The 14,404-nt window shown below is 42.1% G+C and overlaps 1 protein-coding gene across 3 annotated transcripts in view; it reads right to left on the reverse strand.

The window, feature by feature from the left end:
• Positions 1-14,184, reverse strand: part of LOC113007490 (FERM and PDZ domain-containing protein 4-like) — a 37,636-nt gene extending 23,452 nt beyond the window's left edge. Inside the window, exon 1 of one of the 3 annotated variants that reach the window (XM_026144104.1) lies at positions 14,091-14,184. In XM_026144104.1, the coding sequence (XP_025999889.1) occupies positions 14,091-14,164 (74 nt within the window). In that variant the 5' untranslated portion in view covers positions 14,165-14,184. Of the gene's footprint in view, positions 1-1,516; positions 2,003-10,004; positions 10,289-14,090 lie in introns of those variants that run through there. The other 2 variants (XM_026144105.1, XM_026144106.1) reach the window with 2 other exon arrangements.
• Positions 14,185-14,404: the final 220 nt, after the last annotated feature.

The following is a 14,404-nucleotide window of genomic DNA, read 5'->3' on the forward strand; positions in this document are numbered from 1 at the left end:
TCAACCCTTTGTTTCTGATAGAAGACACATCTGGGGGTGTTGCAAGGCAGGAGGAAGAGACAATGAGGGGAGCCTTTCTTGCCTTTCTTGTAGCTCTCTGAATAAATACAGTGGGTTTCGCTGTGAAATACAGACTCGTGCTGACTTAAATTCCTAATGGTAGATGAGAGGGAGACAAACATCAGCAACAACAAAGGGAGGGGAATGCTTCTGTAGAAGTGGTAACTCATAGTCAGGGTTAGCATTGTGTGGCATTATTAACAGTGACAGGATGCAGTGATGGTGGTGGTCCACTGGGAGCCGCATCATTGCTGCCATGGAGGGATACTAAATAGAAAGCAGTGTTTCTGTACGACGATGGAAAATCACTGCTACCTGTTTGATTTCCAGCTGAAATGTTATGAAAAAGGGCCTCGTAAATAAACCGAATACTGAGGTGCAACGCTAGTATTTTTGATGCATGTCTTTTTCCATAAACAAAGAACTAATGAAAAATTGCCAGTGCAGTTCAGTGATGACTCATAAGTGAAATGATACGCTCCTAATATACATTTCTGTGACACACAGTAGCTTGTTTAATGTATCTTGTTTGTGATCAGCTGTTCTTCTCATCAGTGGTCCGTGGTGCCTCTAATGGAGCCAAATCCCCTAGGAGGATTAATGTCCACTGGGGGAGATCAACTCAATCTAGCAGACCCATGTGCGTGCAAGGTGAGGTGTAAGCCCCGTCGACGAATGAATTCCTCAGGACTTATTTTAATCTATGCTTTGCATTATCATTGCTTCTAATGACTTCTTCTAAAACAAAACCAATATGAAACTATGAATCTGTCACAAATGAAAATGACCCACATGAAGGAAGTAAATGTGTAAACCGAAATGTGCTGTCTTTTAATTTTAATTGCAAAGTGTCATGATTTAAACGGCTCTTTAGCAACTGTAAATGTTCTTCCTGTTCAGGGCACAGGTATTTTGATTTTAAAGATAAAAAACCACTCATATGTCATAACTCTAGGCAGAATTAAAACATTTGAGAAAGCTATGATCAGTACCCTAAACTGACTCAAAATGAAAATGACTTAAAACTCTGCTGAGAACTAGCAATCACTGCTATGACTCAATTTCCTGGAATAATCTGAAATTTTGCAACATCCTCTGCTGCTTCTTCTCATGTTTCATAATATCTATGGTTACCTTATATTACATAATACTCGAGCAGTAACCGTGTCCACTGTCTGCAATATTTATGAACTTAGATACGTACAGTTTAGACACATGAATCGCATCACCAATTGCATCCACCCCCACTGCCATCTCTCTCACTTGCTCATTCATTTCACATCATACGTGACTGCACAACTTGCTCTCTTGAACAAATCAATAACTCAGCATTTTTAATAACACTTTCAACATGTGATCTGAATCATGCCTTTGAACATACAAAACGCCGGCTGCTACAGAACGAACAGGCAAATCCACAGACTGGCAAATTCATAGCAGCATTCGTTGGACTCACCCTGACAGCTTTGGCATCTTCACAAAGCTGAACACATCCATGTGTGCTGCAGACTGCAGTCAAGGCTACAGATTCACCATCTACTTCACTCTGGCCCCATTATCCCTCACACTCTTTGGCAATAGAGAATAAATAATTTAAGGGGGAAAAAGTGGAGCTTCCACAAGTCAGGAGGAGAGATTAGTCCTGTTGTCTGTGCTTCTGCATGGCTGAGTGATTCCCGTGTCCTCGCCTCAGCAACACAAATCCATAGCCCATGGAAAAGGATCTGGCAGTGCAGCTTCCCCTGGTTACATCCTTCAAAGCATGCCTCTGTTAGCTGCGTTAAGCCACCTTCATTTAATTTCCATCGCGCTGGAATGATGTGCAGGAGCCGCACAGTAACAACAGCTTTGGAGAGAGGCAGAGAGAGCCAGAGCGAGGGGCAGAGGGAGGGAGGGACATGTATGGCGGTGGTTGTGGGTGATGAGAGTGGAAAGAGGAATGTGAGAGGATTTGTGATGTTTGTGTGTGTGCTTAGTAGCAAAGGCACAAGAATTTCTAGTTAAGGATGGATCTGGATTCTAAGAATTGCTTGAAAAACAGTCTGATCAAGCTACATGTGGGTCTTTCCATAAAGCGAGAAAAGGTTGAAAAGAGCAGGAAGGATTAAATAAAAGCTGGCAACGCATCATGTGCACATTATATGCAACAGAGGAGTAGCAAGAGCAGCTGAAGAGTTGTGAGGACCTTATGTGTCCCCTCCCCAGATGAGGTCTCTGCATCACAGCTGCACATTATAATTCCTATACTGTACAGTGCATTTGTTTTGACCTTTCAAACCAGTTCGGCAGCTAAATGCTCACTCTAATTGATGCAATTCATGTGAGGTCAAACATTTTAATAGTATCGTCCAATTCAAATAAATAAAGAGTTAATGCACTTATCTTAAAAGAAAAGCATGACTTTAACATGTCATGATAACAGGATCTGTCTTATGTTGTTAGTAATGCCCAGAGTGCCGAAGCAGGAGGCTGTTGGAATTTCAAATGGTTCAGATGTTTAAAAAATGCCTCAATGCCACATATCCATTGCATTCGCAGATCACCACAAGGTCTAGTAACCCAAGGAGGAAGAACTACTCTTCATAAATGAAATACCTCAGATCAAACACCTCTACTGAAAACCACCAAGAGCCAATTAGCTTTCTCTCTGATCCAGGGAGGCCTCACACTTATTCATGTGGATCTGAAAGTTTGGATAAAAGAAAATAGCACAAGACCAACATCAAATATATTATATAAAGACCTGCTGGCATTAAAAAGAATAAAAGCTCGACAAAAGTAAATAAACTAAAAACTGCCCAATTCTCAGATTTTCCATTTTAATCACAGTATAGGCAAAATGATCCAAGAGTTAAAAGGAGAGTCTTTTATCTAGTTCACTGCTCGGAACATGAACAAGAGAATTGGAGAATAAAAAACAGGTAATAAGAATGGCAGGTAGCAAAGGATAAATAAATGCATACACAGAATACAAATAGTGTTTGATTCTAGTTGAGAAAATTCATTCAAGCTACAACTTGTGTTTCCACAATCAAGTACCAAGGATCCTATATTAAAATGCCACAACTTATAAGGCTCTTCAGAGTGAGTCAGTGTGCCTTTGCTGAGAGTGATACATAAAATAAAGTATGTTGTCACTTCCACTCAGGGTCAGGCTTAGGCATGTTTGCTGCCACAGAAAAGATACAACTTAATGGGTAAAAATGGGTGAGCCTCCCGGTGAGTGAGCGTGAGCCCAGGTGAACTGCTGTTGATCTGAATATCTACTTAAGAGTTTTAGATTTGAACATCCATATAGCTGTTTTTTTTCCTTTGGCATTTTTGTGCTACTTTGTCATAAACCATCCAACTAAAAGAAAACAAAGAAAAGAAGAATGAAAACCCCAAAAAAGTGCTTTGCCTATGATTTTTTGATCTATCTAGCTATCATTTCGAAAATGTTACTGTTACAATCTGATTCTAAATTGTTGGACTGAAGCATCTTGAGCAATCCGAACAACATTTGGCTGATGATACATGTCTGAAAAAATACAGCCAGTCCTTTTTTTTTTGGATGAGATGGTAAAGATGCACTGAAGAGCAGAACAGAGAGCGTGTCTGACAATTTGCTTCAAATTCAACTGCAGTGTCCTGTGGCACAAAGATTGAGAGACTCAGCATATTTTAGACAGTTATGTTTGTCCATTTGGGTTTGTGGCCCAGAGGCCAACACGAGTGGCAGAGAATATTAGGGTCAGACAGAAGCGTGATATAAGGCGACTATGGCTGAAGCTTTGACCGATAAAGCCCCGCTGCCCTACTGATCCCTTGCTCTCCCCCTCGCTGAGTCCCTTTTAAAACAGCTGATTTCAGCCTTTCTGGCACACTTGGCCATTTAAAACCTTCACTGCTTTAATTTTGTAAGTACTGCCTGTGGACGACTGCCTTAAAAAATAATAAAAGTAAAACCACTAAATGTTGCAAATGATTCTAGATAACACAGGATTTCTTTAAAAAAAAAAACCATTCAGAATACATTTTTTTCTGGATACAAGGTAAGGCCTGCTGTGACATCATGTTTTCATGTTTTCTCATTTTGCACAGTGCAGTGATGTGACTGTGTAGCCTCCGCTACCCTCTGAACTTCGCATTAGTTCCCTCTGGATCACAACATGTGTTTGAGGAGCCACTACAGCAAACTGCCCTTAGACAACGCCCTCATCTGCAGAGTTTGGTTTGTTTGTGAGTGTTTGCCTGTGAGCCACCTCAGAACCTCAACTTTCGCAGTCTCTTAGTGCGACACTAATTACGCCTTGGCTGCGGATGATTTATTCAGTGAATTAAACAGCTTTTAGGGGAGAGTTTAAAGATCTGAACGCCGTTTTGCTATGAATATTCAGTGGTGTGACTAATTGGGATAAGAAGTGAAGTGTTACCTGGCTGAGTTGTGCTACGCTTTAAAAAGATTACGGATTTGGTTTGCCAGTTTCACTACACCTGCTGATAAAGTTCAAAGTAATACTTGGAGGCTGTCGCCTATTTTGTGTGGAGTGAATAAAGCTGCATAATGGGGATACTGCCAGTAAGCTCATCACCATAGTTATCTGTGTGAGTGGTTAACCTGCAGGTTATTAAAACATGTTTTTGTGGGTCAAGGGTAGGTCATGTTTTGGTGCATCCATTTATTAAGAACCAGGTTAGAAATGTTTGCAGCAGACTTCAGGGACTAGATAGCCACCTCCAGGCCTGCTATCACTAACACGAGAAGTGATATGTTATATTAGCCTAAAAACAACTGCATATGAGGCCACTATGGTAAAACAGCTAAAGAAAAACAAGCTTAATTCAACGGTCCCCTTAAACGTTTAGGCTCAGAGGTTTTTGAGCAGCTAAATTATTTTCTTTACTCATACTATATTTTGGAAAACTTCCAATCAGGCCTTTGGGCCCATCAGAGCACAGAAATGGCTTTAGTAGGGATAGAGATTGTAAATGGTGTTGGTATCGACTTGAATAGACCAATAAATAAATAAATAAATAAAAATCCCTGTCCTTGTTCTACCTGACCCCAGTGCAGGTCACAGTTGACTGTATTGTCATAGACGGCCCACAGACAACAGGTCCTAATTCACAGCTAGATAGCATTTTCATTGTGCCCCAAAAATACATATGCCTCAAAAAAATAAACCCATCAACTGACATATAGAAGATTGTTCCACCACTGTTGTTTTTTCTTTCGTTTTTTTGTCTGTCAGAGTTCTACAAAAGTAAGTCTACATTTCGAGACACTTTTTTGATATACCATACCATACCACCTTTATTTAGATGACTTAGCCTGCAATTTCTTTCTTTTTTTCAGTGTTCGAAACAAACTTCCATAGTGACACGAGGCTCGATCCTGGGACATTTTATTTTCACTGTTTTTCATGCTTGTTTTCTGGTGTTGTCATCAAAAGACATGCCAATAGTTTTAGATTTATGACGATGATTCCCAACTCTACATTGTTGTTTCTCATGACACTATACGGATTCCATTCAGATGGGGGTTTTTTTTCAGCAATAATCAGAGCTTACTTCAGCTCAATGAGGATAATACAGCAAGATACAGTGGGGCAAAAAAGTATTTAGTCAGCCACCGATTGTGCAAGTTCCCCCACTTAAAATGATGACAGAGGTCAGTAATTTGCACCAGAGGTACACTTCAACTGTGAGAGACAGAATGTGAAAAAAAATCCATGAATCCACATGGTAGGATTTGTAAAGAATTTATTCGTAAATCAGGGTGGAAAATAAGTATTTGGTCACCTCAAACAAGGAAGATCTCTGGCTCTCACAGACCTGTAACATCTTCTGTAAGAAGCTTTTCTGTCCCCCACTCGTTACCTGTATGAATGGCACCTGTTTGAACTCATCATCTGTATAAAAGACACCTGTCCACAGCCTCAAACAGTCAGACTCCAAACTCCGCCATGGCCAAGACCAAAGAGCTTTCGAAGGACACCAGGAAAAGTATTGTAGACCTGCACCAGACTGGGAAGAGTGAATCTACAATAGGCAAGCAGCTTGGTGTGAAAAAATCAACTGTGGGAGCAATCATCAGAAAATGGAAGACATACAAGACCACTGATAATCTCCCTCGATCTGGGGCTCCACGCAAGATCTCATCCCGTGGGGTCAAAATGATCATGAGAACGGTGAGCAAAGATCCCAGAACCACACGGGGGGACCTGGTGAATGACCTGCAGAGAGCTGGGACCAAAGTGACAAAGGTCACCATCAGTAACACACTACAACGGCAGGGAATCAAATCCCGCAGTGCCAGACGTGTCCCGCTGCTGAAGCCAGTGCATGTCCAGGCCCGTCTGAAGTTTGCCAGAGAGCACATGGATGATACAGCAGAGGATTGGGAGAATGTCATGTGGTCAGATGAAACCAAAGTAGAACTTTTTGGTATAAACTCAACTCGTCGTGTTTGGAGGAAGAAGAATACTGAGTTGCATCCCAAGAACACCATACCTACTGTGACGCATGGGGGTGGAAACATCATGCTATGGGGCTGTTTTTCTGCCAAGGGGACAGGACGACTGATCCGTGTTAAGGACAGAATGAATGGGGCCATGTATCGTGAGATTTTGAGCCAAAACCTCCTTCCATCAGTGAGAACTTTGAAGATGAAACGAGGCTGGGTCTTCCAACATGACAATGATCCAAAACACACCGCCCGGGCAACAAAGGAGTGGCTCCGTAAGAAGCATTTGAAAGTCCTGGAGTGGCCTAGCCAGTCTCCAGACCTCAACCCCATAGAAAATCTGTGGCGGGAGTTGAAAGTCCGTGTTGCTCGGCGACAGCCCCAAAACATCACTGCTCTCGAGAAGATCTGCATGGAGGAATGGGCCAAAATACCAGCTACTGTGTGTGCAAACCTGGTATAGACCTATAGTAAACGTTTGACCTCTGTTATTGCCAACAAAGGTTATGTTACAAAGTATTGAGTTGTATTTTTGTTATTGACCAAATACTTATTTTCCACCCTGATTTACGAATAAATTCTTTACAAATCCTACCATGTGGATTCATGGATTTTTTTTTCACATTCTGTCTCTCACAGTTGAAGTGTACCTCTGGTGCAAATTACTGACCTCTGTCATCATTTTAGGTGGGGGAACTTGCACAATCGGTGGCTGACTAAATACTTTTTTGCCCCACTGTATTTATCACTGGAGCACTTTCAGAAACAACTGAAGTCCCAGGCAATAATTCACAGGCACAAGGTTCTGTCATAGGATAAGAAGTGTGACTAAATACCAAAAAAACAAAAACAAAAAAACAGCAGGAGAAAAGCACGCATCACACCTTATTGAAAATTCTTACACTGAACACTTGTCTGTAGACTCATTATGTCTAAATATCTCTTATTTGCAGTATCACTTAGTAGTTCATAGGGTCCGGATACCAATGACAAGGCTGCTTTCAGCCACTATGGCTCTAATATCATCATTTTTACTTTTACTAGAATAATGTGAACGTGTCTGGAATTCATGACACTGAACTTACAGAACATCCTCACCTAAACCTTCTGCAACTTCATGGAGCTTTGCAGTAAGTTTAAGCTCATTATTTGGACTTTTAGGCTTCAAATTTATCTTTAAAAAATGGTAATGTTGCTCTGTAAGTGCTGGATGATGTTAGTTATTAATTGCTATTTTAGCCAAAGTCACGATATTCCGATACTGCGTTCATGGCTTGCTTTCAATGACTACCCTCAAGTAACCAAAAAATGTCTAATTGCAGGTTTAAATTTTTCAGTAAACAAAGCCAGTGAGTAAGCTTCCATAATAACATGACCTCTCAGCTGTGTGGACTGAATTCATCAAACATACTAAAGTTTGGCTGTAAAGAAGCCCTATTAAGGCAGCGGGTCCAGATGGCATCAGCTCGAGGGTCGTCAGGTCCTGCACGGACCAACTGTGTGGGGTGATGGAGCACCTCTTCAACCTGAGCCTGAGGTTGGGAAGAGTCCCACAGCTCTGGAAAACCTCCTGTGTTGTACCAGTGCCAAAGACTTCATGCCCCAAGGACCTCAACAGCTACAGGCCGGTGGCTCTGACATCCCACCTGATGAAGACCCTGGAGCGGTTGGTCCTGGCTCAGCTTCGGCGCCTAATAAGCTCATCACTGGACCCACTTCAGTTTGCCTACCAGCCTGGCATTGGAGCGGATGATGCCGTCATTCACCTCCTACATCGTTCCCTCGCTCACCTGGAGACCGCTGGAAGCACTGTGAGAATCATGTTCTTTGATTTCTCCAGTGCCTTCAACACCATTCTTCCCTCGGTTCTGAAGGACAAGCTGGAGAACTCTGGAGTGGACCATCACCTCACTACCTGGATCCTGGACTACCTCACCGACCGACCACAGTATGTGAGGACTCAGGGCTGTGTGTCGGACAGGGTCGTCTGCAGTACGGGGGCCCCACAGGGAACGGTTCTGGCTCCGTTCCTCTTCACCATCTACACTGCAGACTTCTCCCACAATTCCACCCAGTGCTTCCTGCAGAAGTTCTCTGATGACTCTGCAATAGTCGGCCTCATCACTGATGGGGACGACAAGGAGTACAGAGGTCTGACCCAAGACTTTGTGGACTGGTGCCAGCTGAACTACCTCCAGATCAACGCCAGTAAAACCAAGGAACTGGTGGTAGACTTCCGCAGGCACAAGCATTCTCCACTGCAACCACTGAACATCCAAGGTATGGACATTGAGGCTGTGGACAGCTACAGGTACCTTGGTGTTCATCTGAACAATAGACTGGACTGGACTCATAACTCAGACGCCCTCTACAGGAAAGGGCAGAGCAGGCTGTACCTGCTGCGGAGACTCAGGTCGTTTGGGGTGGAGGGCCCACTCCTGAAGACCTTCTATGACTCTGTTGTGGCTTCTGCTATCTTTTATGGCGTGGTCTGCTGGGGCGGCAGCATCTCTGCTGGGGACAGGAAGAGACTGAACAGGGTGATCTGAAGGGCCAGCTCTGTTCTAGGATACCCTCTGGACCCAGTGGAGGTGGTGAGTGACAGGAGAACGGCGGCTAAGCTGTCATCCCTGTTGGACAACATCTCCCTCCCCATGCAGCAGACTGTGACAGCACTGAGCAGCTCCTTCAGTGGGAGACTGCGGCACCCACGGTGTGGGACGGAGAGATTTCGCAGGTCTTTCCTCCCCACTGCTGTCAGACTCCATAATAAAGACTTTAACTGATCAAGCACACACATCCATACATATGCAATAATACTAAGTGCAATAATCCTTTCTGTCATCGTTGTATTTTTACTCAGTTGTATATAGTATTTGTATTTGTATTCTATTTTTATCTTATTGTATATTTATTTTATTTTATTCTACTGTATATAGTATTTTATTCTATTCTGTACAGTTGTGTACTGTATTTATTCTTATTGTATTCTAATTTTTGCCTCATAACTTTTGCACTGTCCACTTCCTGCTGTGACAAAACAAATTTCCCACGTGTGGGACTAATAAAGGTTATCTTATCTTATCTTATCTTATCTTAATCTATGAGGAAACTGCAGTTACATAACTTTGTGTAGCACCTGTTATACACTGGCATTTGAGTGGATAACCTCAACCCCCTACTGTCACCATTCTACTACAAAATGCAAAGATGTAAAATAAAACGTTTTTATATAAGTTGTAAACACTATTTGTCTTTCACACCCACAGAAATATGATTGCAATGTATTGGTAAAAAGTAAGTTGGCCAACCCATGACCTTAAATCAATACACAGCAACAACCACAATCAATTCTTAAGTCAAGGAAAAAGCTAAAAGGTAATGAAATGCCCTCTAGAACATACAAATATGTTTATCTTTATGATTACACCAACTAGTTCTCACTGACATATGAAATACTAAAAAAAAACACACCAATCCACAGCACTGTACTCACTGAATAACAGTGAAGATGCCGAGTTCATTGTCATCTGGGTCCATTGCTGGTGACAAGTCTAATCAAATTTAAAGCAGTGCTTGTTTCTGTTTTTCCTGTCCAGGCCTTTTAAGCCTTCTTCACTGATGCATGCTCCCGTCCTTCCTCCTGACTCCAGAGTTTCTCGCTGCTTGATTTGGATTTTTAATAGTCAACTGCACTCCGCCTGACTAAGCCATTCAGTTATTATTACATACAGTGCCCCTGTCCAAGTGAGTGGCCAGTGCCCTGGAGGCGGAGACCGAGCTTGTCGCTTCTGCCTCAGTAATGAAATAACATCACATTCCGGTCCGGTGCACCAGAAAACACAGAGAGATCAATGCTGAACAGCTGGGCTCCAATGGGGTGCTGTGCTGGTTAAAGCTGCCTCGATGAGCAAGGCTCTCATGAAAAACATATTTCGTTTGGGTGATCACACCTGTGGTGTTTTCATATTTCATCCTTACTTGACTCGTCATGCCAAGTTAAGATTTTCCAGTTTTTCCCGTTCAGACTGCTATAAACATCACTGCTTGCACTATAGTCTCAGCTTACTACGAAATTACATTATCTGAAATATTTATCTTATCCCTGTTTGAGGCATTTGGAAATGGCATGTGTTTTATCATCCATGAGAGCTTAAAAATTAAGCTTCAAGCATAATCCAAACTCTATCACTAGCTGCCTGCCAACTGTCACCCCTAACAGAGCCTAACCTAAATCCTATATAAACCAATGAATTAGATCTTAACCTCAATATTATACAGTAGCACGATACAGTATTATTTTTATCTAATATATCCATTATTTCATTATTCATACTAGTCTTTCCTTAAAAAAGTACAATAATGTAGCCTGTTAAACTGTGTATGCGTGGTGTTTTTGTTAACATTTTAGGCTTTTATGGCATTTTCTCACAAAACCGCTGCATTGTGCTGTCATGATAGTTCACGCGGGATTATACCATGTTGATTCTCTCATGCATGAATGGCATACACAGTCTTCCATTAGTTATGAACCGAGGCACGTGTCTTTGCCTCTGCAAGCAAATGGAGCTGCTTGCATAACACATCCCATGGCAAGTACACACAGTGGTCTACTACAAGTGAAAGTTCAGCTTCCTAAATAACAACAAGAAAGTGCAACAGAAAGTCTGGGCCTGTTTTTCATAAAAAATATTTCTTTATATACACATATATATATATATATATATATATATATATATATATATATATATATATATATATATATGCACGGTATGTACCACCGGCAGATAGAGGAGGTGGCTGATATCCAGAAATCCTACCAGTGGCTGGACAAAGCTGGACTGAAAGACAGCACAGAGGCACTAATCATGGCAGCACAAGAACAAGCTCTGAGCACAAGATCCATAGAGGCTGGGGTCTATCACACCAGGCAAGACCCCAGGTGCAGGCTGTGTAAAGATGCCCCAGAGACAATCCAGCACATAACAGCAGGGTGCAAGATGCTAGCAGGCAAGGCATACATGGAACGCCATAACCAAGTGGCCGGCATAGTGTACAGGAACATCTGTGCCGAGTATAACCTGGAAGTCCCGAAGTCAAAATGGGAGATGCCCCCAAGGGTGGTGGAGAATGACCGAGCTAAGATCCTGTGGGACTTCCAGATACAGACGGACAAAATGGTGGTGGCTAACCAACCGGACATAGTGGTGGTAGACAAACAGAAGAAGATGGCCGTAGTGATCGATGTAGCGGTTCCGAATGACAGCAATATCAGGAAGAAGGAACACGAGAAGCTGGAGAAATACCAAGGGCTCAGAGAAGAGCTCGAGAGGATGTGGAGGGTGAAGGTAACGGTGGTCCCCGTGGTAATCGGAGCACTAGGTGCGGTGACTCCCAAGCTAGGCGAGTGGCTCCAGCAGATCCCGGGAACAACATCGGAGATCTCTGTCCAGAAGAGCGCAGTCCTGGGAACAGCTAAGATACTGCGCAGGACCCTCAAGCTCCCAGGCCTCTGGTAGAGGACCCGAGCTTGAAGGATAAACCGCCCGCAGGGGCGTGCTGGGTGTTTTTTTTTATATATATATTGCACCAGATTATTGCTGTAGTTATGTGTGCACATTGCCAACTGAGGACAGTTTTTGTTTATGTATATCAAGGATCTAGGCACGGCCATATGGCCAGGAAGGAGTGCTGTGTCTAGTTAAAGCAGACAAAAGCAGACCTTTCTGTGAGATAAATACCACACATGAATCCATCCAATCATGTGGCCGACTGCTCGCCCTTGGGCCACAGCGCCATGCATCAGTGGCCTGTTTTTCCATGACAAACAGGCCGCAGCACTTAGAGTGGGGACAGGGGATGTGCAAAGTGCAATGACCCTGCACAGTGTACATGACTAAGAATCACATTTAGCATGTTGTCTTGGGGTTATAACAGGGATGATTTAAGATGTTGATGATAGGCAGTGTGCTTTCTGTACTCATTTGATTTATTGTGCTGTTCACTGAGTGTGGGTGGCTAGCCAATCTGATTTCTTAGAACAATGTAAAATGCCATGCTCCTTTGCAAATTGCACTGGCATCTTATATGACTGCAACATTTAGTTTTTAACGGGCAAAAAAAAAGCCTAATGCATCTTTGCATTGACATTGGCCTTGGCAGGAGATTTGCTCTGCTAGTGTCCTTCTAGTTATTTAGTCCAACAGACTTAAGTGCAATGCTCTAAAATAGGTAAGAAACAAAAAGTCAAATAATAAAATTCAAACTAAGCAAAAGGTGCCGTTACATCTACAAGCAAAAGACCCGAAAGTGGCACAAGTTGGTTTCCAGTCCATCAAAGCAGATTTTGCCTCACATAATAACAATAAAAGTGACTTTTTCATTACTTTGTGGAGCAGAACAAACAGTAGATGCATTCATTTGCATAAAATGATGAGAGTGGTTCCATGCAGAACAAAAATCATATTGATATAATAAAAGCAACTGCTTGGCTCAACCTTTATGTTGCAAATCTATTTGAAAAAGCTGTCAAGCTCATTTTTTCGCGATAATGTGATTTACACTATTTGCCTGCAAATCTTATTCGTTATAATTATCTACATTGCCATATTGCCTTGCCACAGGTAATTCATCATAATTAATTAAACAAATTGAAATGGTATTAAAGGCAGTTGGACAGAGCCCTTGTTCTCATTAAGTCTAAAAGACAGTCTTGTATTTATTTATTTATTTTAATTACACAATTTAACCAATGTGCCTTGTCAGTAATACAGAGCATTTACAACACCAGCAGCTAAAAACAAGTTGTTAAATATACTCATGCCATAGACAGGAAGTACACAGAAGTCAATCGCACTCAATAAGATCCCAGGATATCACGTTCCTCAAATCAGATAGCCACTCTTGTGTCAACACACTACAGAAGCTCCTCCCTGCTGCCCGGGGAGGATAGGATTCACAGCATCCAGCAATTATCTGTAATGTGGGAGAAAAATCAATGTGCCCATGGAAAGCTGCTAAGGTCACCAAGCCGACGCTGTCACTTGAATCAGGAGCTCAGTGTTGCTGCAGGCTGGGCTCCAAGCCTCTTGGCCAGAATTTGTGAGCGCACGCATCATTTCTAATGCCATGGATTAGGGTATTATTAGCCCGACAATATGCAGCATAATTGGTTTTTGCATGTGATCATGGCTGAATAGAAATTTATCAAAAAAAATAAAAAGAAATTCAGCCATTAGTTACTAGTTTGAAATATAACTCCCTACGCAACTTTTTCAATTTTGTCACCACTGTTCCAAATAAACAATATGCATTGTACTTTGAATGCTATGCATATTAGAGAATTATTAGTTTAGTTTTCATGCCTCAGTCCAAAAGAAGTTACACATTACTGCAGGCAAAGTTACACCTGACAAGATTTACTGTCTATAGCAGAGTGGTTTGATTTGATTTGACACACAATTTTCTGTAAGAAACGTATACCACAGTCAAGTAGGTGACATATTTCAACCCCAAATAATTTGCACATAAACTCATGTATCTTTTGTTAATCACAAAAAAAGTGCAACAGCTTTTGACTCACCTCTTCTGCTGCCGGTATCTATCCAAACTGCCACCAAAACAAATTTCATGTCTGCCTGTTTTGCCAATTTCCATGTTTTCTCTCTCAGGTATGAACTCCCAACTGGAACAGTGTGAGTGTGCCCTGTCTGTGGGTGACAAGATCCTGACAGTACGCTAAGAGGAGGGAGGGGCAGGCCTCCTTGAAACATTGATAGTCTGGCGTAAATTCTATTAACAGCAACACGATATTGAGAAGAATGGAAAATCAATACCTTGTGGCCAGTAATGTTTGAAGGATCAGGCCGAGTGGAAAAGTGAGATGGCATGGTGTAG

The sequence above is a fragment of the Astatotilapia calliptera genome, chromosome 16 (genome assembly GCF_900246225.1).
Source record: "Astatotilapia calliptera chromosome 16, fAstCal1.2, whole genome shotgun sequence".
NCBI classification, from domain to species: domain Eukaryota; kingdom Metazoa; phylum Chordata; class Actinopteri; order Cichliformes; family Cichlidae; genus Astatotilapia; species Astatotilapia calliptera.